Source organism: Pithys albifrons, chromosome 4, assembly GCF_047495875.1.
Source record: "Pithys albifrons albifrons isolate INPA30051 chromosome 4, PitAlb_v1, whole genome shotgun sequence".
Classification (NCBI taxonomy): Eukaryota; Metazoa; Chordata; class Aves; order Passeriformes; family Thamnophilidae; genus Pithys; species Pithys albifrons.
In genome coordinates, this window is record NC_092461.1 from 25,209,959 (window position 1) to 25,231,603 (window position 21,645).

Genomic DNA, 21,645 nt, shown 5'->3' on the forward strand with positions numbered 1-21,645 from the left:
ACTTCTTTCTACTTCTTTCTACTTCTTTCTACTTCTTTCTACTTCTTTCTACTTCTTTCTACTTCTTTCTACTTCTTTCTACTTCTTTCTACTTCTTTCTACTTCTTTCTACTTCTTTCTACTTCTTTCTACTTCTTTCTACTTCTTTCTACTTCTTTCTACTTCTTTCTACTTCTTTCTACTTCTTTCTACTTCTTTCTACTTCTTTCTACTTCTTTCTACTTCTTTCTACTTCTTTCTACTTCTTTCTACTTCTTTCTACTTCTTTCTACTTCTTTCTACTTCTTTCTACTTCTTTCTACTTCTTTCTACTTCTTTCTACTTCTTTCTACTTCTTTCTACTTCTTTCTACTTCTTTCTACTTCTTTCTACTTCTTTCTACTTCTTTCTACTTCTTTCTACTTCTTTCTACTTCTTTCTACTTCTTTCTACTTCTTTCTACTTCTTTCTACTTCTTTCTACTTCTTTCTACTTCTTTCTACTTCTTTCTACTTCTTTCTTCTCTTAAGAAATAAATTCATCAGAAATTGATCTTTATTTACTGTTTTTATCACAAATTATTACCTTTTTGCTCTAATTAAATGCTATAGTTATTTATGTTTTAACACGAGGAAGGCATTTAAATTATGCTTAATAGTATATATGAACTAGAGTAATCAAAATGAGTAATTGTAGATATTTGCCAAATTTCATTCATTTGTTTCCTGCTTGTCTTCTAGGAGATGTTTGATGCCACTCTGAAAGACAGAGAATTGAGCTTTCAGTCTGCCCCAGGTACCACAATGTTTCTGCACTGGTTAGTTGGAATGGTTTATGTCTTCTATTTTGCATCCTTCATTCTTCTGCTGAGAGAGGTAAGTCTGTGAGAACATGATGGGTATGTAACATATTTAGGGGCTTGCATGGTGAACTGAGTATTGCTGCTGCTGTGCTGTGTGTATATATTGTATTTCAGCCTTTTGTAAAAAGGGCCATGCTGTTAATTACTGCAGTGGAAAATTATGACTTAGAGTATCTTTTACCTAGAGGTTTTTAGTTTAGTCCTTAAACCTGGGTGTTGCCTTCAAATTAATCTAAATACATTTTAATTGTTTAAAACTGGTCAATACATGAAAATTAAGCTTGTATTTGGTTGTTTTTTCTATACTTCTCTATGACACTTCCTTTGTTCTATTTCTGTGCCATTTTGTTGGATATTGTTCAACAAATATCCCTATTATGTAAAAAGTTATTTTCTGCAGCAGTGTTATTCAAAATGAACAACAAAGAATACAAAGATTTTTATTTCATGTATTGTTTTCTATTTCCTGCTTCAGGTATTGAGACCTGGTGTCTTATGGTTTCTCAGGAATTTGAATGATCCAGACTTCAATCCCGTGCAGGAAATGATTCACTTGCCCATCTATAGACATCTCAGGAGGTTTATCTTATCAGTGGTAAGGACTTTTTTCAAAGATTTCTTTATTTGCCCAGAAGATTTCCTGTGTTGGCTCCTACATACAGTATTGTGTATTTAAGGAGAAACACCTTCACCCTAAAGGTGAAGTGATTCCAGAACAGGCTGCCCAGAGAATCTACATCTTCTGATACTCGAGACTTAACTGGATGAGGATCTGAGCAACCTCACGTAACTGGGTCTGCTCAGAGCAGAGCTCCAAGGGGCTGGGGAGGGTTGTTTGGACTCTAAAGGTCCCTTTCAAAACAAATTTTTCTGTGATATTTTCTGCTTATGTTAAATCATAGAAAATGTTTGTGTAATCAGACAACAAATGTTTATTATTATGGATATTGTAAATCATATAACTCTTTCAGATGCCTTCAGTTATTGCAGTAAACATTATGTGTCAATTCAGCTAAAACATTGCAGCGGGGGAGAGTATCTTTCTAGTTTAATTTTGAATTGGGTTCTGTTGATCTAGTCAATGGTGTCTGTTTCCAGATTATCATTGTAAGACATTGAAAGCAATGAAAATTTTTTCCCTTTGCTTGTTTATCTGCAATTTGCCAAGCATGCAGTAAGGGAAGGAGTCTCAGACTGTATTTGACATAAATGTCATGGCAACTGTGAAAACTGACACACCAGAAACATTCTTCTGTGTACTTTATTACTACACCTGAGATGCTTGAAGCAGTGAAAGTCTTGAAAGAGATCTTAGTTTTGTTGGAGGACTCTTCAGTACCTGAGTAGAGCTGACCTGACCACCCTTCATAGCATTTTCTTACTTAATCATAATTCTTCAGTTGCCTGAAACTTCATGTCACAGCAGGTGGCCCAAAAGCAAAGATCTGCTTGTTACTGATAGTCTGAGATACGTTCTCACACTGTGTTGAAACTGGCAGTTACTTGAACTTCACCTTTTGGGTTGCTTAGCTAATTAATTTAGAACTTCTACCAGCCTCATGTTAGAATATAGGACCCAGAATGGTAATTATTTACACCTTTCCATTTCATAGAATAAATCGCACCTTTCAAGTTCTGTTTCTTTCTCAATATTTTTAAGAAATGTCTTGTGTAGAACATAAAATACTAATTTTCAAGAAGAATGTGATGCAGTTTTTCTTTTCTACATAGTTAAACACATAAGGTGCATGGTCTTCATGCACCTTATCTCCTCTACTTAAATTTTGTTTTTCCAGTTAGCTTATAATGTGAGAAGATAGAAAGTGAACGATCTTTTGATGCTTCAACAAGTTGCTTGAAAAGTCAGCCACTTAGAGGAATATAAAATTATTAACCCTGGTATTGGGTAAGGGGAAGAAAGAAGAGCTGTCTGACGTTGCTCTGTCAGTAGGCCAGTCAGTGCTTATTCAGTCACAGTCCTGTTTGGCGAGGGCATCATAATGTGCTGGTCTGCCTGGGCTGGAGTTGACTTAATTCACAGAGGCTCAAACAGCATTACTAACACAGACCTGTTGCCTAGGGCTGGTCAGTGCTTGCACAACAGCGAGGCTTTTTTTCTTCCCTGCGCTGCCTGCTCCCTCACCCCTCCAGTGAATAAGGTGAGGCTTGGGAGGAGGTACACCTGGAACAGCTGACCCTGACTGGCCAAAGGGATGCCATATGACATCATGCTCAGCAGTAAAAGCTGTGGGAAACGAGGAAGAGGGGATTATTCATTGTTATGGTTTTTGTCTTCCTGACTTCCCAGGAAGATAACTGCAGATCATGTGTCTGCCAATGAGAAGTAGAGACTGAATTCCTGCTACTGTTTCGCTTGTGGGCACATCTTTTGCTTTCTCTATGTGACTGTCATTACCTCAGTCTTGCCTTCTTCTGTTTTGCCTTCCCCTTCAGCAGGAGAGGGGAATGAGCAAGCAGCTGGGTAGGTATTGGGCTGTTAGCCAGGGCTAACCCAGGGAATGTGTCAGAAAGGTGGGAGGTAAACAAGGTTTGGTTGTTTCTGCTATTTGGGCTAACTTTTTTACTTTCTTGTTGCAGATTGTCTTTGGATCAATTGTGTTGCTCATGCTCTGGCTTCCTATACGCATTATTAAATACCTCCTGCCTAACTTTCTTCCATATAATGTTATGCTCTACAGGTAAGCATTTATTTTTAAAAAGATGAGTTTTTTCAATCTTCCTATAACTGGGAAAAGCGTATTTGTCCTCTCTGACCATTCGTGTGACACTTTTTTGCTATGTTATTTTGTTTTCAATTAATCTAATCTTCATTGTTCTAGGGTAGTTAAAAGGTAAAGGACATGGCTACATCATACAGTCTGTCAAATGAAAAGCTACTAAGAAGAATAAAAGTACTCATTTTGTATTACTTCTGTAATGATAACTATCTGAGGTTTTATGTCCTCAAAACACCCTTTCAGCTTTTTGATAGTGAAGTTGTGTTCATGTTTGGTTTTAACATACTCATTTCTGATTATCATTACTAAATAATATCTGTAACTGTATTTCTTTTTAATGGTAGCAGTTTCTTTCTGTTTCTAAATAATAATTGAAAAAGTGATGATAGAAGAAAATAGAAAAGCAAGTTGTATTCTCAGATACAATCTTTCTGATTGTTTTTTCTTTAATTTCTTTACACTGAAGTGCCTAAATATTCATGAACACCTAATCTTTGCTCAGGGTGGTATATAAGGAGAAATGTCTGTAAAAACTCAGAACTGTTCCTGTTGGCACCCAATATATTTTTGTATTGCAGTGGTGTTAGTATGATTCATTGTAAAGGATTCCTATCAGAGTGTTCCTCATGTTTGACTTCCTGCTCTTCCCATTGTTTCTAGTGATGCTCCAGTAAGTGAACTGTCCTTAGAGCTCCTTTTGCTTCAGGTGGTGCTTCCAGCTTTGCTAGAGCAAGGACATACAAGACAGTGGTTGAAAGGTCTTGTAAGAGCATGGACTGTTACTGCTGGATACTTGCTGTAAGTACAGAGATCCAAAATTGGCTACAGCCATTGTGTCCAATTTGGCCTTCAAACATGAAGGCAGCATGTTTTCAAGAAAGTTATCTCAACAAATAGCTTTAATAGCTATTTTACAGACAAAGACATGATGAAAAACTTGGAGTGATTTCTTTCTTCTAAGCAGTAGTTGTACTTACTTCTGGACTGGTCTTTGACAACTAATTCTTTTGGTACACTATTACAGCATTTGCTTAGTGAAAAAAATCTGTCAAAGCATGACAAATATCTTGATAACTTCCTATTATATGAAAAGAGTAGAGAGATAAATGTCAGCAGAGCATTTCCGTAAGTCATCTAAATAAATTTCTTGTGCACTTCTTACATTTCTTCCTATAAGAAGGGGGGGAAAAAAAAGAAAAATTATTTAGAACAGTAAGGTGAAAAAGCAAACAACTTTAAATTGGGGATTTTAAAATTAAAACTTCAGTCTGTAAAGAAGGATAAAACTGTCAGAGAAAGTGAATTATTATACTGCCAGGCAGGGTTTTAGCACCTGAAATTTTTTTTTAGTTCATCTGTTGTTTGACAAATGAGTCAAGGAAAAAATAAGGTGGATTTTGTTTCTGTATAGCTTTCAGTTTAACTTCAGAGTATGTTGGCATGCTCCAACCATGTCATGCTAATTGTTGCCACTACAAGGATCAAGATTTATTCTTTGCTAAGTTACGTCTGAGAAACTGAATGAAAGACTTTTTTCTTCAGTGCAATCCAAAATACTTAGCTTCTCATGAGGAAACTCTCCTCACCCCCTGTTCTTTGCATTTTGAAGATTTTTTTTAATATTATTAATTTTTCCATGTTTTAATGGTGTTTAAGTGTGATATAGCAAGAGAATTTTGGAGATGATGATAGGAATGGCTTTTCTTTCTCCACTGTTGCAGCTGTTTAGAAGAGTTGAGAATTACCTATTCAGAAATTTTAGCTGAACAAAGGTGAAAATCTTTTCCTCAGTTTTTCTCAAAAAGCAAACTGCTATGAAAATGTTTTCACTGCCAATATCTGCACACATCTTACTCTGCTAAAGCAGAGGAAAATTAACTTGTAAATGTTCACATTGGATTTGGGTGTTTTTCAATCAGACTCAAATTTTGCTAATGACATATGCAGGGAACTCAACAGAATGTTTTTTAAAGTAGATTGGCTCTTTCTAGGATTGATGTTCTTAGAAAGTGAACAGGTTTTGAGCCATGTAGAATCCTGAAAGACTTTGCCTGCCTCTGTACTTTGGAAAACATTTCCAAAGCAATACCCTACTGTCCTTGTACAGTTTGGGTTTGAAGGCAAGTTTTTCCAATATAGCTTATTAACAGTAAAATAAAAGCTGTCTCTAGAGTTGTGTGCTTACATGAACTGAAAAAGCAATGCAATTTTTCCTTTCATATGCACAGCCACTTCAATATCAGGTGATGTTTTTAAAGCAACCAAACAGATCAGTGATCTTTTCTTGTGACTGTATTCCAGCTGTTTTTATCTGCATCCACACTAACATTTTTCTTCTAAATTCTGTGTTTATGATGACATTAAGTACATTATCAGAAAAAGGCTTATTTTATTTTATCCAGATTCTGCCAGTACTCCTGTACAAGTTTTGTAGAGCTTGTACCTATTTTGGGTAGACCAGAATTCTGTAAACTTCCCACTGATATCAAACAGAACAAAACTGAAATTTCGATTGTTACAGGGATCTTCATTCTTACCTACTTGGTGACCAGGAAGAGAATGAAAACAATGCAAATCAGCAACCCAATAACCAGCATGCTCGCAATAATAACGCCGTTCCAGTTGTGGGAGAAGGTCTTCATGCAGCCCATCAAGCCATACTTCAACAAGGCGGACCTGTGGGTTTCCAGCCTTATCGCAGGCCTTTAAAATTCCCACTCAGGGTAGGTATAACATACACATAAAGAGGAAACAAAAAGGAATTTGAAGAATATGTAGAGTATTTTTTGTAAGAAAGATTTGGCCCACATTATCAAAAGTCAAAACATGTTGTTTCATGTTTTGTATGGTTTGCATCTTTCTAAAACGTAGACTTACAGTTATTCTCACGTAAAGCTTTTTTCAGCTTGTAACTTTTATGATTTTATTTATAGATCCCATATATGTTTTCTGTTACCTATTAGTTCACGTCTTGTTCTCTTCATGGTTAGTAATAGAGAGAAATACAGTAACCCCCATCAAACAGCTAGTTCAGGATTGCCCCTAACAAGGCATGGCTTTCAAGGGGGCATACTCTGGTCTTGTAGCTGAAGTGTATTTTAAACTATTTTGCTTTAATAAGAAACTAAAGAGAGAATTTCTGTTGCATCTGCATTAAACATAGAAAGGTGTTACAATACTTGAAAGTTTTTCTGACTCTCTAAAATTAGAAAGGAGATGTTGTTGGCAAATTCTTAAATTTATAAAATAATATACAGGTCTATTGGGGTCACCTCTTAGTTCTGAGCAAGGGCGCAGCGTGGATGGCAGTCAGAAGAGCTCAGGCACAGCAGACATCAGAAGGCTTAGATCAGAAGGCTCACAACTTAGAGAGTTTATTCAAGATAGATAACAGACAGTTCCTCACAGCTCATAGAAGTAGTAGATAGTTCCTAGAAGTTCCTATTACATCATCTCTCTCCTAGGAGATCTGACTCTCACTCAGTAACATCCACACCTTTTATGCCCTCTCACATCCAACATGCCACTACATTACTGGTTAACCAATTCACCTTACATACACCACAGCCTCTCATTGGCTACAAGCCACACACACACCACAGGTAGCTCTCATCTCTTTAAGGTGTACTCCAAACAGCTTTCCTTAAGGGATGCACTCACTGTCACCCCCCACACAGGTCAAACTAGGTAATTACTTTGTTGTTACCAGAGCTCTGAGTTAATCAAACACAAACTTCCTACACAGCTCACTTACTGTAGTTTCAGGTATAGCTCAAGAACAGAAGTAATGGCTAATGCTATGACACTGTGGTATTGCTTCTGAGGTTTCATTGCTTTGTGCCCTAAAGTCTCATCAAGGAAAATTTGATACAGAATTAACTTTGTCTCAGTTGTCTGTTATGATAAGCTGTTAAATTTCCCATAGCAAGCTTGCTTGTTGTGTGGCTTTGATTAATGGAGCATAACTGCATAGCACAGGGTGCTTGAGACATATTTAAAGAAGTCAAGTACACGATAATTCTCTGTTAAGATGTAAACCTGACTAAGGAGTTACCAGCTTCCCTGTCATCTTCTGGTCCTGTAAACCTGAGGACATCTGGAAGTGCTTTCTCTTAGCAAGGGTTTCCTTATAAAACCACTGTCTTGCTCATCTGGCATACAGAGCTAGAAACCTTTCAGGATTAACTGAGGGTGGTGCTGATGAATGCAAAAATAAAGAGATGATTTTCTTTAAGGTAACCTAACAGAACTTCAATCATGCTAGATTCAAATATTAATTTTTACATTTGGGACAGCTGATGCAAACTCTAAGAAAGAAATACACAGCATTGTAGGTGTTCTGCATTTACAATGGGTAGGTTTCTTACTGCTTATTTATTTATACAGTGAAACATCAGTTGGTATTTGAGCATTCTAGTTTAGCTGCCTTTATAGATTGATGTATCTTTTATATCAGACTTTTTGGCTTTAAGTAACTTTGTAAAAACTTTTTCCCTTTTTTTTTAATCTCTTTCAGATATTTCTTTTGATTGTTTTCATGTGCATAACATTACTGATTGCTAGTCTTATCTGCCTTACCTTACCAGGTGAGTCTGTTACTGTAAAACTGCGATTAGAAACAACTCAGCATGTTGCCATGCTCAACAATGGCAGGTGTTTTGAAACCATTGTTTAAAGTTAAAAGGAGAAAACATGGAAAATTGTCTCATTTTTAATAGTGCATCATCAAGTTGTCATAATCTAAAAACCTAAATGATAGTGGTGGTGCCTGTATTGAAATGACAGAGATTGCTATTCCCATTGTTATATTGTAGAATAATTTTCATTTAAGGACAGGGCTCCAAGTGCTGAGACAATCTCAGTAGTAATTGAGAGAAAAAGAGAACTGAAACTCTTGCACTTGCTTTTTACTGTTTAGAGAAGGAAAAGACGTAGTTTGTTACCAGGTCTTCTACAGTATTTTCTTTAAAAATTCTGAAGGTATCATTATTGAGTCCTGTGAGGCACAGGGAGTTGAACTTGATGATCCTTATGAGTCACTTCCAACTTGAGATATTTTGTGATTCTATGACCTTGACAGGTTACTGGGAGATTTTGGGAAGTGGCTTGTATATGTATGAATAAGTACTTGAACAAATCAAAAGCAATTTGTTGGGTTTTTTTAATAATTTGGAATAAATTAAAACATATAAACTCATTTCAAATTTCTAACCTGTCTGCTCTAATATCATGTAATTTATGCCTCCTTGTACTAGTGATCCTAAAATCAGTAATGTGTTGAGATCAGTTACAAATTTTGTAATTATTCTAATAGTAGTACATAAATTAATTCCTCTGTAATACTAGTGAATGGAGACACTATTAAGAAATGAACTGTAGCAAATGAGTCTCCTATTTCTGTCAGAGAGCTTCAGAAGCCTCATCACTAAGTCTTCAAAAGTTATCTGAGGCAGTGAAGTGATCCAAACATAGTTCATACAATTTAAGTTCAATCTTATGTACTGATGCATCATTGCCTTTGCGGTTCTGAAGATTAGTGTTTAGGCTCTGAATGCTGCTGTGTTCAGTGCTTTGTTTTGATGTAGTTGATGTCATATTGTTGTCATAAATTTTAGGGGAAAAAAATTTCTATGTATGTATTTGACATCATATCTGAAACTATTTATATAGTCCTTCACACATTTGTGCATTATGGGTGTAATACCAAAATACTGGTTTATGATGAATAATATTTGTGCATTGATATTCAACAACAAATTCGATAAGCTTTTTTTTTTAATAGGCATCCTTCCCTACAAATCAAAAAGCATTGCTCTGTTTAACAATGCTTATGTTTTCAGTGTTTGCTGGCCGATGGCTCATGTCATTTTGGACGGGGACTGCCAAAATCCACGAACTGTACACAGCTGCTTGTGGTCTCTATGTCTGCTGGCTGACCATCCGAGCAGTGACTGTGCTTGTTGCCTGGATGCCACAAGGTCGCAGAGTGATTTTTCAGAAGGTCAAAGAATGGTCTCTCATGGTGAGTTTCAAGAAAAACTTCTACTGAATTATCAAAAAAGTAGCTAATGAAACTTGTTTCATTTTTGCTTACAAGTTTCATTCTATAATATACATCACATTTAACTTTTCAGTCCATTTTGAAGCTTTCACAGCTTCCCTTCCTACTGCATAATCTGCTTTTGGAAGCCATTTAGCACAGTGTTAAGCAATCAGTGTCACTAAGTGTGTGTGTATATATATTTGTATATGTATGTATATATTTTTCTGTTTTCCTTTAAAGGTGAGTATGTTGCATTATATTATCCCATGCTTTATGTGTTCTCAAAGACTATTTACACATAACACCTGGAAGCTTAACTATTATTTGTTTAATAACACGGCATTATCAAATTAAAAAAAAAACAACTGGTTAAGCTGATAGGTGATGATGATGAACATGTGTCTACAAAGTAGCTTGATGCGTGTTTTTGGAAAGATCTTTATCATATGTCAGATCTTGTGTTGTTCAAATTACTTTTTTTAAAGAAAGTATCTTTTATTGTGAGAGTTCAGGTTCTCACTGTGAAAGCAAATTTATACCTCAGCTTTTTATCTAGGTTTTGATTTTGAGGATTTCTACAGTAGACTTCTTGCCTAGCCTAAGTATAGTTAGTGTAAACATTCATAGCATAAATGATACGTCATTATGGACATGTTTATGTGCTTATTGAACTATTACAGACAGAAGAGAAGTGTGTGTATTTCATGTACTACCACAATTACCAAACACCCATCATTTTGATTTAGGAAATCTTAAGCTTCTTTAAGAGAATTCAGAGCCAAAATATAGTTCTTTACTTGTTCTCTAATCATGTTAATTAAGGCAGATTAGTTTTATATGATGCATGTAAATTAAGACAATTCTAGAATAAAGAAAGATTCAGTCATGGTATTCTGAGTCTTTGATTTTTCAGTCATATACCACATAATGACAGCATTTTTAAGATTTGGTTTTCTTTGGGTAAAAAAATAGTTTTGGAAAAATTCTCCAATTTTCCAACATACAAGAACATGCAATACAGTGAAGTGCCATTGGTTAGTGTTCCCTACTGAGAACAGACAAAGGTGATTTTAGGGCTTTGAACTATACGGACATTCATAGGCACAGTTGGGTTTTTTTTATGGAGGGGGGTATGGAATAGGACTGAATCTTGAAAACTTACGTTGCAAAACTATGTGTGTAATAAAAATTATTTCTAGGGGTGTATATATATGAATTAAAGATCTGTGTAGGTTTGGGGTTTTTTTTCACCAGAGCTCTGTGTTTATGTAGTTTATGTTATATTTTTTTAAGGTTAAACAAAGAATCCTCTGGAAAATATATTAATTAAATAAATATATTAATAAAATGTCTTGGGGGTTTTTAGATAATGAAGACATTAATAGTGGCTATCCTGCTGGCTGGTGTGGTTCCACTTTTGCTCGGACTTCTGTTTGAACTGGTCATCGTTGCACCACTGAGAGTTCCTTTGGATCAAACGCCTCTCTTCTATCCTTGGCAGGTCAGTTGTTCCTGTTCTTTTGCTTCTGTTGATGTAAGGACTTTATGGGTGTTGTTATTTCATGTTGATTTGATGCTTCACAGCATTTTCCATAAATATGTTTCTGTGTGGCAGAGAAAAGGCAGCCAAGTCTGGATGTGGGAATTAACTGAACCAAAAGGATATGCTGAGGAATTAAAGTATGAAAAGCTGAACTGTTGTGAGGTGACATCAGAGGATCTTTGCGTTTCAGTGGTCAGCTCAGCTAGGCACTTTATTCAGTAGCATCACTGTAAAGCTGTGTAGGAAGTTGGTATAGCTGTATGTATCCACATGCCCTGACCTTTCTGGACAGCTTTCTGCATACAGTTATGCAGCAGGAGATTCAGCTGATCTTTTTTTCCTTAAAAGGTTTTAATTCAGTGATGGTGCACACTATGAATGGAATTTTGATACACTTTAGGATCATGCTGGGTTTGGGTTGAGATGTCTAATCATTAATACAAGATTTTGAGGTAGTTGTGTTTTGTTATTCTTCAGTCAAGTCTCACAGGCTGTGCAAACTTCTTTCCTGAGAATATGTAGAAGAATGGATTGAGTGATAAATGCTTCCATCACCTAGGCTGAATTGTGAAAGAACTCCTAACTCAGACACCCAACGGGGGGAACCATAACTCAAAACACATCTAGAGTGCATTTACTAAATAACAAGAAAGTGTTCACGGATAGTGACTTTACAAGCTGCCCACAGAGAAGCTTTTGTTTACTTTCAGTATCCAAATGTTTGGAAGCCACAATACAAAGAACAATTTGACTGTTAATTTAATTATTCCGTTATTTTTGAGGTATCTGAGTAGATGACTAATAAATCAGGACATATGGTAATTGCAGTGATAGATGATCATGGTTTTCAAACAGTTTTGGAAAGAATTTGTAATGCTAGAGATTCTAAAAGTTTTTGACTTTTGTACATTGGTTCTTTAAAATTTTTAAATACAGTATACTGAAAAGTTTTATTTTCATGTGACACAGCTTCCTCAAAATACTGGATTAGAGGGATTTGAGACTTGTTCTAAATTAGCAAGGAGGTATTGAAATTGAGAATAATTCCCATTTTTCACAAACAAGAATAGAGTTATTCAAAGGTTACATCCTTGAGTAAACATGAATCAACTTTAACACTGACTTTTTTTGTAACAATTTTTTAAATTTTTGAAAATAATTGTTTAAAGAAAATGTATTTCCCTATAAGAGAGTTGATTAGTCTATGATGTCTTAAGTCTTACCAGTTCTGTAGGCTTTTATTATGCCTTGTCAGCCTATATTTTGCATTCTATTTTTGATGGCTCTTATTGGAAATCTTTTACAAATATCTGCCATTCAGAAAGGATTGACTCATAAGGTGTTTTCTAGAAGCCAGTAGTTACATTACTTAATGCCATGCCATAACATTTGCAGTTTATATTGAAACATAAATTTTCTTCTGAGTAGTGCGAGGTTTTTTCATGAAGAGCATCACCTTGTTCTGTTTAGCTTTTCTCACATCAGGTAGGGTTTTGTGAATAAATAAAATTTAATAGAAGGGAAAAAACTTGCTTCCTGATGTGTGTGAACTTCTCTCCATCTTGTTTCTATTCTTTTTTTAAAGGAATCAAAATAACATACTTCTAGGTAAATGTTATCAATGTTGATTAGTTTGTACTGGAATGTTTGTCTATTGCTTTATGTAAGTGTAATGAGTTGGGTTTGTATTTGCTTTTGGTTTAATTGTTGTACTGATTGCCCTGCTTCCAGGGAGCTCATTTGACAGACATCAGTTAAGCTTGAGAGCATTCTCTTTTCAACAGGAGTTTGCAGATGATGTCACCTCTTTTAAACTATGTCCCCTGTAAATAAAAAAGTAATTATATCTTTATTTATAAGTAAGATAAACTGCTCGAAAACCTTTTGGTTGTCTGATTTTTTTAAGATACATTAATGCTAACAGTCTATTTTTACAAAATTAGGACTGGGCTCTTGGAGTTCTGCATGCCAAAATAATTGCTGCCATAACACTGATGGGTCCCCAGTGGTGGCTGAAAACTGTTATTGAACAGGTAGGGAAACCCTGTCTGTGTCAATGATCTGTATAATACATTTTTAATGTTTTTTGAATGTGTGCATCAGAATACGGTTACTCCTGCAGTAATGGAGTAATTGAGTAAAACTAAACTGCTCTTGTAGAAACCTTTTAAATTGTATAGCCTAATCCATTAAGGTACACTTAACAATAAAACACCAAACCTCAGAAAGCTGAAATCAAGAAAAGCTCTGTATACATATTTGCAACTTTTCAGGTTTGTATTAAAGTGAGAAAGAAACATGATGACTTCTTCAGTTGAAGTCAGTGTGTCCAAATACTGAACGTTATTTACATCCACAACTCAAGAACAGAGAATTTTGCTTTCTCTGGAGCTCTAAAGATTACCCTATTCATGGATTAGCACATATGAAAGACACTATTCCCATTCCCCTTGGATTATTAAGCAAGACAGAACAGTTTCTGTGAGCAGTTCCAAGTCATATGGCCAGTTGTTTCCTGTGGCAGAAGTATTTCTTTCTTGGTTATAACTTTTAAGTTCTGTGCTTGTCATCTCAGTGAAGTATCTCAGTTGTTTGCCAGAAGGTGACTTTTGAGCCCAGCACTGTATGTGATGACTGTGGTGCATGTCCCAGCCTCTGTACACAAGGTGCCTCTTTTGAGTTAAGTCTAGCACACAGTCCCAGTTATTAAATCTCTTTAGCTGCCCCGCTGCAGATATGTAGTCTTACTTCTGAGAATACCTTTTGATGCATAACATGGCTCTTCCTTCCATTTTCAATGCTCTCCATGGGCCATCAGACACTCTTCTGAGCCATCCTATGAAACAGTTTCATCCAGGCTGTGAGACAGAGGGCACTATCCAGCTGTAGGTTGTAGCCATTCAAAACTGGTCTTTTCCCATGCTTCACCTAATTATGTTTTGACCTTAGTTTCTGGTAGTAACTGGAGAAACTTAATAATTGTGGAGGCCCTTTCTTCAGGCACAGACTAAATGCAGAGACTCTGGTCTGCCCCACCAAGTACAAAATAAAATCCTATTTTCTGCCTGTTACCAAATTTAATAAATTAATCCTGTCAGTGTACACAGGATCCTCTTCCAGCAAGTTAACAGCACAGAGCAATCCCAAGTCACCCACAAAACCACTGTCTGCACATCTATTAAATGAGCTTTTAGCTGGTTCCTTGTATTCCTGCAGCTGAATCACAACATTATTCCAGATTAAGTTGGTATTTTAGGCACCTTTTAAATGATTTCCTGGAACCTTCATGATGTAGATTGGCAGAGAGTTTTTCCTCATACAGCTGTGGCCATCATGGCTTTCTTCGAGTTGGGAACACCCATTTCCTTTCATAAGAAGAATTGTGCAAAACCTTGTAATTACTAGTGTAAGTGCAAAGCAAGGCTTTGTGATTGATCCATTCTACTTCCAACTGGTTCCATTTTAGGTATATGCAAATGGGATTCGTAACATTGACCTGCACTTCATCATCCGTAAACTGGCAGCACCCGTGATCTCTGTCCTGTTACTCTCCCTGTGTGTACCATACATCATAGCTTCTGGGGTTGTACCTTTACTAGGTATGTATCCATTCAGCATATCTGTTTATCATCTGATGGGTTACAGCAGGGGAAATAGATTTGTAGCAATAAAACTTCAAGCTCTGGGTTGGTTTTTAAAAAAAAACCTCACCAAAAAAACTCCTCTGTTCGGACAACAAATGTAAATGCATAAGGATTTCTGTGTTGTCTTAACAGTATGGCATTTTTTTGGGAAACGCAGTGCATTATGCTGACTAGCTGCTAAGTGCAGAATACATCAGGAGTATGGGACTGCAGAAATACAGGTATTTAGGTAGTTTCAGAAAGGGATGATTAATTCATTTTATCTTCGGACAATCAAACTTTAATTTTAGTTTCTCTAGGAGCTGTACTCATCTGAGGCCATCTTTTTCTAACTTGTCAGATTCTAAACGAAGCTTAGAACAGGTGAAAATACTGGATTTGTTTTGAGTTGTTAATAGTATTAAAGTAAAATGCAAAATTTAAATATAGAAGTTTTTTTCAGACTTTCCTGTCTCCTCATAATTGAGGGAAATAATTTGATTAGAACCAGGGTAGATGAGCTTTTCCATCAACAGTTGTCTTTTGGTAGATAGTTTTGATATTAACAACATGTTCAAGAAGTCCCATTTTATCCTTCAGCCTTACTTGAACAGAGACTTCTATTGCACCAACTTTTTTCTGATACGAGGTATACTGAAGTAAATAAGCAAAAAGAACTGATAAACCCTGTTTTTTAACTGGATTTTCACTGTGCTAGTGGAAAACTGTCTGCTTTAGTGCTTCAGATTAAAAAGAACAGCAGCTGTCATGTTGGATCTCTGGGATAAATGGACATGCAATTTATTTTGCAGCCCTTCTACTCAAGTTACAGTGTAAAAAGGAAGTACAGAAGCAGGTGGAGAAGCAGAAATACATGGGTTGCTTCAGCAATGGTAGATCATGTAGGGGTTGTGTCCTCTTTTGTAGGAGTTACCGCTGAAATGCAAAACCTGGTCCAGCGACGGATTTACCCCTTCCTGCTTATGGTGGTGGTTTTGATGGGAATTCTGTCCTTCCAAGTCCGCCAGTTCAAGCGCCTTTATGAACATATTAAAAATGACAAGTGAGTATTTGGTGTGGGCTCTTTAATTTTTCCAGTTTAAATTGTGATAACTTCAGATTGAAATCAGGTATTGCGGACACTTGAGACTAAAAGGGATTTTAAGAAGTTTCTAGACAAATGGCCCTTTGAGACAGACCTAAACTGTTCTTGGCAAATGTTTTATCTGTGGTTCTGTGGTAGGCAAACACAGGAATAGACTGTCTTTATAGAAGGAAGACACTGCCCCATGTCTAACATGAATGTGTTCTACCACAAATGAAGCTGATTGCTTGTTTTCTCCTCCTTTGTAGTCTTGAAGGACAAGTGAATGTCATGATTATGACATACCTGGAAGTAAAATTGTGTCATAATCTGCTTCTTATTAAAGCATTTCTTCAACCTTTTCTGCATAACTGTTTTTCTTATTCTTTCTACTCATTGGTCCAATTAACGTGTTAAAGAATGTTCAGAGTTTGTCCTTATGAAATTTTGTATGGTTTTCAAATGTTTTCAGTAATTATTACTCTGTATTACTCAGATGCCTGATAAAATAATAATTTCCCCATTTTATTTCCAGTTATCCTGTTTATTTTTTAAGCTTTTCTTTTGTGTTATCCTTACTACCTTATTTTTGTTGTTACCCTAATTATATGTTAGTTGTTTAGAAAATTAGCAACTAATCTTCTAGGCTTCTTTTGTATTGAAAAGGGATAAGTGACTTTGGTTGTATTCATGTCCTGAGTTAGCCTATAACAATTTTGCTTTCCATTGACTACAAAAGGAGACAAACCTAAAATAAACTTATTTGAATCCTAAATGTTAAGTGACTGATACATTGAGTGTTTGGTGTAAATGTGAAATAAATAACACCTAGCAGTATTAAAAGAGTTGTAACTAAAATTAAATTCTCAGCAGATTAATTTATATTTTGGCACCTCTTACTTCATCAGCTGATTTAACTTCTACTGTGCCCACCTGCCTTCATAGCATGTTCTGTAGTATTTGACCTCTGGTAGTGTTTGTAGCTAGTGTTTGTATTTACAAATGGGTTTCAAGCTAAATGTTGGTATCCTTCAGGCAGAAGGGGTATTGAATTGCAACTTGCATTGATGTTACAAATTGCTTTCTTGTGTAGATGAGACACAGCTTTTAGGGGAAGAATTCATAGGTATGTGTGGCTCTTGCACGTGTAGAACCAGCACACAAGCAGAAAGCACAGAAAGGAATTCAGGTAGCAAAAAGTAAGAGTGTGAATCAGTGATATAGAGCAATTAAGGAATAATGTGAAACGTACAAAAACTGCCAAGCTAATTAGATGATGTGATGTGTCCTGGGTTGAGCTGGCAAAACGCCAACTGTCCAAGACAGAGAAAAAGTGTTCCTCCCCCTCCCAGCCAGCCAAGGGAAAAAGAAGAGGGAGAGAGAGAGAGAGAAAAAAACTTTTATAACCAGGTTTATGCTGGAACTAACTACATGTATTTATACAGAAAGGAGAAGATTAAGAGGAAACTACAATATAACACACACTTACACAAGCTACATATATATAACAAGGAATAACTTCCCACTCCCCAATTAATACAAAGCAAAGTCTATTACACTAGATTTGTAAGTACTCTGAGAGACACATAGCAAGAAACAGAAAGAGTAACAACAAAGATGTTTCTACTTCCCTGAATGCAAACAAAATGCAAGCAGAGGCAACAGAAGCAGGGCCTAGCATAGTAGAGGAGCTGCTAGATGTCTTCCTCTTAGTGCAGCCATGATGGAACTAACTAAGCCACTCCCACACACTGGATTTTGCACCCTTTGAGATGATGTAGTATGGTATGGAATACAATATTATTGGCTAGAAGAGGTCAGCTGTTAGCTAGCTCAGCCCAGCTTAAATCAGCTGACAATCCCAGGCCTAGCTGAACTTTAAAACCTAAGTTTAGGCCCACCTGGCCAAACCCATAACATGATGTTAAAACAGAATTTAAATAAAGGAAGCTCGCACCTCTTAAGCTTGACAGGGAGTAGCATTAGGATATTTTCTTTCCCTTTACAATACTGAATTTTTTTGAACAAGGGTGTTTTTTCATTGGGTATAGGACCTGAGCTTTGCTTAGCTTTACTCAATACATGTTTTGTAATGTGACAGTTTTGTTTTTGAACTTAGAAGAACCTCATTAGCACTTTGATTTTGTTTTATATTGGAGTTGTTGTCCCAGATGTTCAAGTGGGACAAGCTCAAACAGACACTGCAAAGATGTCCACAAAAGTATGATCCAGCAAAGGGGCTGGGTATATAAATACTGTGAACACACCTCATTATTTCATATTTTCATTCAGCTTGTATATGTCTGAATTGTATGACCACCAAAGTTAAGGCTGTAAACACAAACCTGTAATGCCTGTATTCCATTACAAGATGCCTGAATGTTGAGAAAAAAGATGAGGGTGGTTGAAGACAATTAAAATAGAGGAGGGCTCACTTATAGAATAATGTTCGTTGAAATGAGAAAGCTACTTGTGCAGCAAAGGAGAGAGAGTGGATTTGTGTTGCCAAATGGTATTAAATTGTGTTAATTTCTCACTATTTTTACTGTAATCCCCCAGGTACCTTGTTGGACAACGCCTTGTGAATTACGAACGGAAGTCTGGTAAACCAGGCACATCAACAACTCCACCTCAATCTTCACAAGAATAGATGGTCATATTAAACATCTTGACCTTCCCTCTGCCTTTACATGTCCTTTTTTCATAGACTCTTCTTGTCTTTGGATATCTCTCCCAATAATACTCTCAGCAGTGTTTTGGCTTCTGTTAGCAGCATGCAGATAGCAGTTAAGGCTCTGTCCTTATCTGCATTGTCTGATGTTATGAATGCTGTCTGAGATCTGTATATGTGTAAATAGAAGTATCCTGACACCCTAAAACCTTGGATTAAAAAGAATGTGCATTGTACATCTTTAAAAAGTATATTAATTTATTAAATCTAGTTGTCACTTTATTTTGGACTGCTGTTCTGTTGACAATGTGCCACAAAGCAATAGTGCAAAGAGGCAAGATGTTTTTATAAAATTTGGAGCTTACTTTATGGTGTTCATAACAGTTCTTATTGTAGTAATACAGTATGATTTTTCATGAATGGAAAGGCCACAGAGAATATCAAAAGTAAATAACTTGCAGTCAGCAATGAAGTGGCTGTGGTGAGAACATACTGAACTATGTATCTTGCTGTCCAGTCTTTTTTATTATTTTGTATAACACCAAAGCTGTTGTACATTTTTCTATTGCCTGATTGTTTTTCATGTGTCGGAGTTTGTAGTATTGTACAGTTGCTGTTAAATCAAGAAAATATTTCCTCTTCTGAGAATTCAGATGTACTTGTTGAAGCTCAGCTGGATTTTTCTGTTTGGTTGAAGGGGGTGGTTGGGGGTTGGCTTTGGGATCAGGATGTCATGAATTGAAACAGTAAGTAAAAATTTGCTAAGGCTAAGTGATGGAAGCATTTAAAGGTATCAAGGAAAATTAGATATGTTCATAACTTAAATTGTAACCAATTTCTTATCAATAATAGAATTTTTCAGGACCTCAAGAAAAGCAATGAACATTAAGTGATGTTGCTTGCACAGCATGAAAGTGCATAGTGTAAACAACATCCTGACCTGGTCCTTAGTTAAAGAGCTTGAAATCTTTTTTCTGTAAGTTACCAAAGTTGAAAATTGTAGTATAAATTTTATATTGCACAAGTATTTAAAAAAAACAAACCCAACCAAAAAACAAAAAATTCTCAGAATTGCTCACTGTGAATTTTTATGGGAATAATATTGAGGGAAGTGATTTATCATGTACCATTTATTGCCTGAGGGGCAGGAAAATACATAATGCTGTTAAACAGGCAAGGAAAAGTTAGCATATTTCTTTCTTTGCAAGAGCACAGTCAAACAAGAGCCACCAAATCAAGTCTGTTATTTCTATATGTAGATAAGAGTTCTTTTGCAGTAATGTTTGGGGGGTTTATGTAGATAAAAAAAATACATAACAGTATCACAAAGCTTTAAGTAGCATCAAGTCACATGCTTAGATTGCAGTATCTTTCCTAGACTAATGTGGGAAATGTGAATATCCATTGCAGTAATGAGAAAATCAGTGGAATATTTAACTTACTGTTCAGTACACTCTCCTTCAGTATTCTGCACTTAACCATGTGTGTATATAATTAATACTTGAGAATCTGGCAGGTGCTTTGAAAGCGTCATCTCCGTTTACTGATGTTGCATCTCTGATCTGATGTGTTTTGAGCTAATGTGGTCCAGGCTGTGATGGTGGTAGTTAATTTTTTTTGGTGTCTGGACTCGTTCTAAGGCAGTGAGCACAAGCCAAATGCATCTGAATCTAGTGGCAGAAGAATCGGGCTGTCACTATCAGATTCATACTGTTTTACAGAATTACCTTTGTACTGATGGTTTTGAACCACAAATACTACCCTTTGGAGTGATTTATTAGGAAATTTTCAGTGAAATGAAATTATAGAAAAATAGCCAAAATATTTCTCTTTCATTCACTGTTGCTGACTTAATGCTAAATTGAGTATATATTCACCCCATATATTTTTGATGTGCATAAATATTGCATCTGACTATTTACAGTGGTGTACATTGTGGGACAAATATATTTTCAAAATAATAAATTCATTGGTAACATACATTCTTACTTATGCTAAGATTCTGTCTTTGACATATCTTTCACAAGCAGTTCCAAAATGGTCTTGTCACTCAACTATTGCGAGCACTACTGTGCATCATGCAGAATTTGCAGTAGTATGGTACTTGTAACTGTGTTTTTATCCAGACAAATTGGTCTTAATATTAAAATTTATTAAGAAAAAGCCTTTGTGCTGTTTCTTATCACTGTTATTTTACAAGTCACAAAAGAAAAAAGAGAATTGGGCCAGTTAAGCAATGTGATCTGCAGCTATTTTGATGTAGCTTACATTATCTGTATTCGCTCTTTGTTAAGGAGAACTGGTTTCAAATCCAACTGTTATGCTGGTGTTTGCACTGCTTTACAGGTGTCAGGTGAAGTCAAGATTGTTTTTGTTTCCAAAACTGTCCATTGTGAACTTTAGAAAAATCTCTCATCTCCTTATCTCCTTATTTTCACACATTTTGGGAAAGAATATGGAGGTTGTATAGAACAAGAATTAAATAACAGTACTTTTTTATTGTTTTAGATTTCAGTGATTTGCCTTATTGTGCCCTGAGTCCTCCTCTGGCATAAAAACATGATACTAAGCATGTAAGTTAAGTGGCTGTTACAGGATGGCTCACGAGAGCTGTGCCAGTGGCTTCCATTTGTGCTAGAGTAATACAGCATGCTGTGGGCTTATATTACTCTTCAAGTGGGAAAGAGAGTGTGTGTGTCTGTGTGTCTGTGTGTGAGTGCTCATTGACAACAGTTTGTGCTGACCTTGGATCTCGAATGGAGCGGTTGGAGGTGTGTACTGGCTTAATTGTATCCCCTTTGTGGTGTTGAGAATCTAATGCTGTTGTTCCACAGGCCTTCATCCAAGAACTGTCAAGATGGATCAGTAGATATCTTTTGCATACTGAAAGAATTTAATTGCAGCATGGCTTTGACTGTTTTTACACAGATTATTTTATATTGATTAAAAATAGTTAAAACTCTGCATCCCTTCTCTGACTCCCCCTTTTCTACTGGGTGAAGCTGAAGTTGATTTTGTTTCTGAGGACCCTCTGGTACATATAACTGCTTTCAGTCCATAATTTCCTTGGCAAGATGCCAGCTCCAACACCAATTACAGTAC

At 36.1% G+C, this 21,645-nt stretch overlaps 1 protein-coding gene across 2 annotated transcripts in view; it reads left to right on the forward strand.

The window, feature by feature from the left end:
• The window catches only part of MARCHF6 (membrane associated ring-CH-type finger 6), a 47,606-nt gene extending 27,083 nt beyond the window's left edge, over positions 1 to 20,523 (forward strand). For both annotated transcript variants that reach the window (XM_071553688.1, XM_071553687.1), the window contains exons 15-26: positions 720 to 854; positions 1,317 to 1,436; positions 3,440 to 3,540; positions 4,240 to 4,377; positions 6,101 to 6,302; positions 8,096 to 8,165; positions 9,420 to 9,601; positions 10,989 to 11,123; positions 13,109 to 13,198; positions 14,632 to 14,764; positions 15,716 to 15,851; positions 18,432 to 20,523. In XM_071553688.1, coding sequence (XP_071409789.1) covers positions 720 to 854; positions 1,317 to 1,436; positions 3,440 to 3,540; positions 4,240 to 4,377; positions 6,101 to 6,302; positions 8,096 to 8,165; positions 9,420 to 9,601; positions 10,989 to 11,123; positions 13,109 to 13,198; positions 14,632 to 14,764; positions 15,716 to 15,851; positions 18,432 to 18,522 — 1,533 coding nt within the window. In that variant the 3' untranslated portion in view covers positions 18,523 to 20,523. The remainder of the gene's footprint in view (positions 1 to 719; positions 855 to 1,316; positions 1,437 to 3,439; positions 3,541 to 4,239; positions 4,378 to 6,100; positions 6,303 to 8,095; positions 8,166 to 9,419; positions 9,602 to 10,988; positions 11,124 to 13,108; positions 13,199 to 14,631; positions 14,765 to 15,715; positions 15,852 to 18,431) is intronic.
• The last annotated feature ends 1,122 nt before the right edge of the window (positions 20,524 to 21,645 follow it).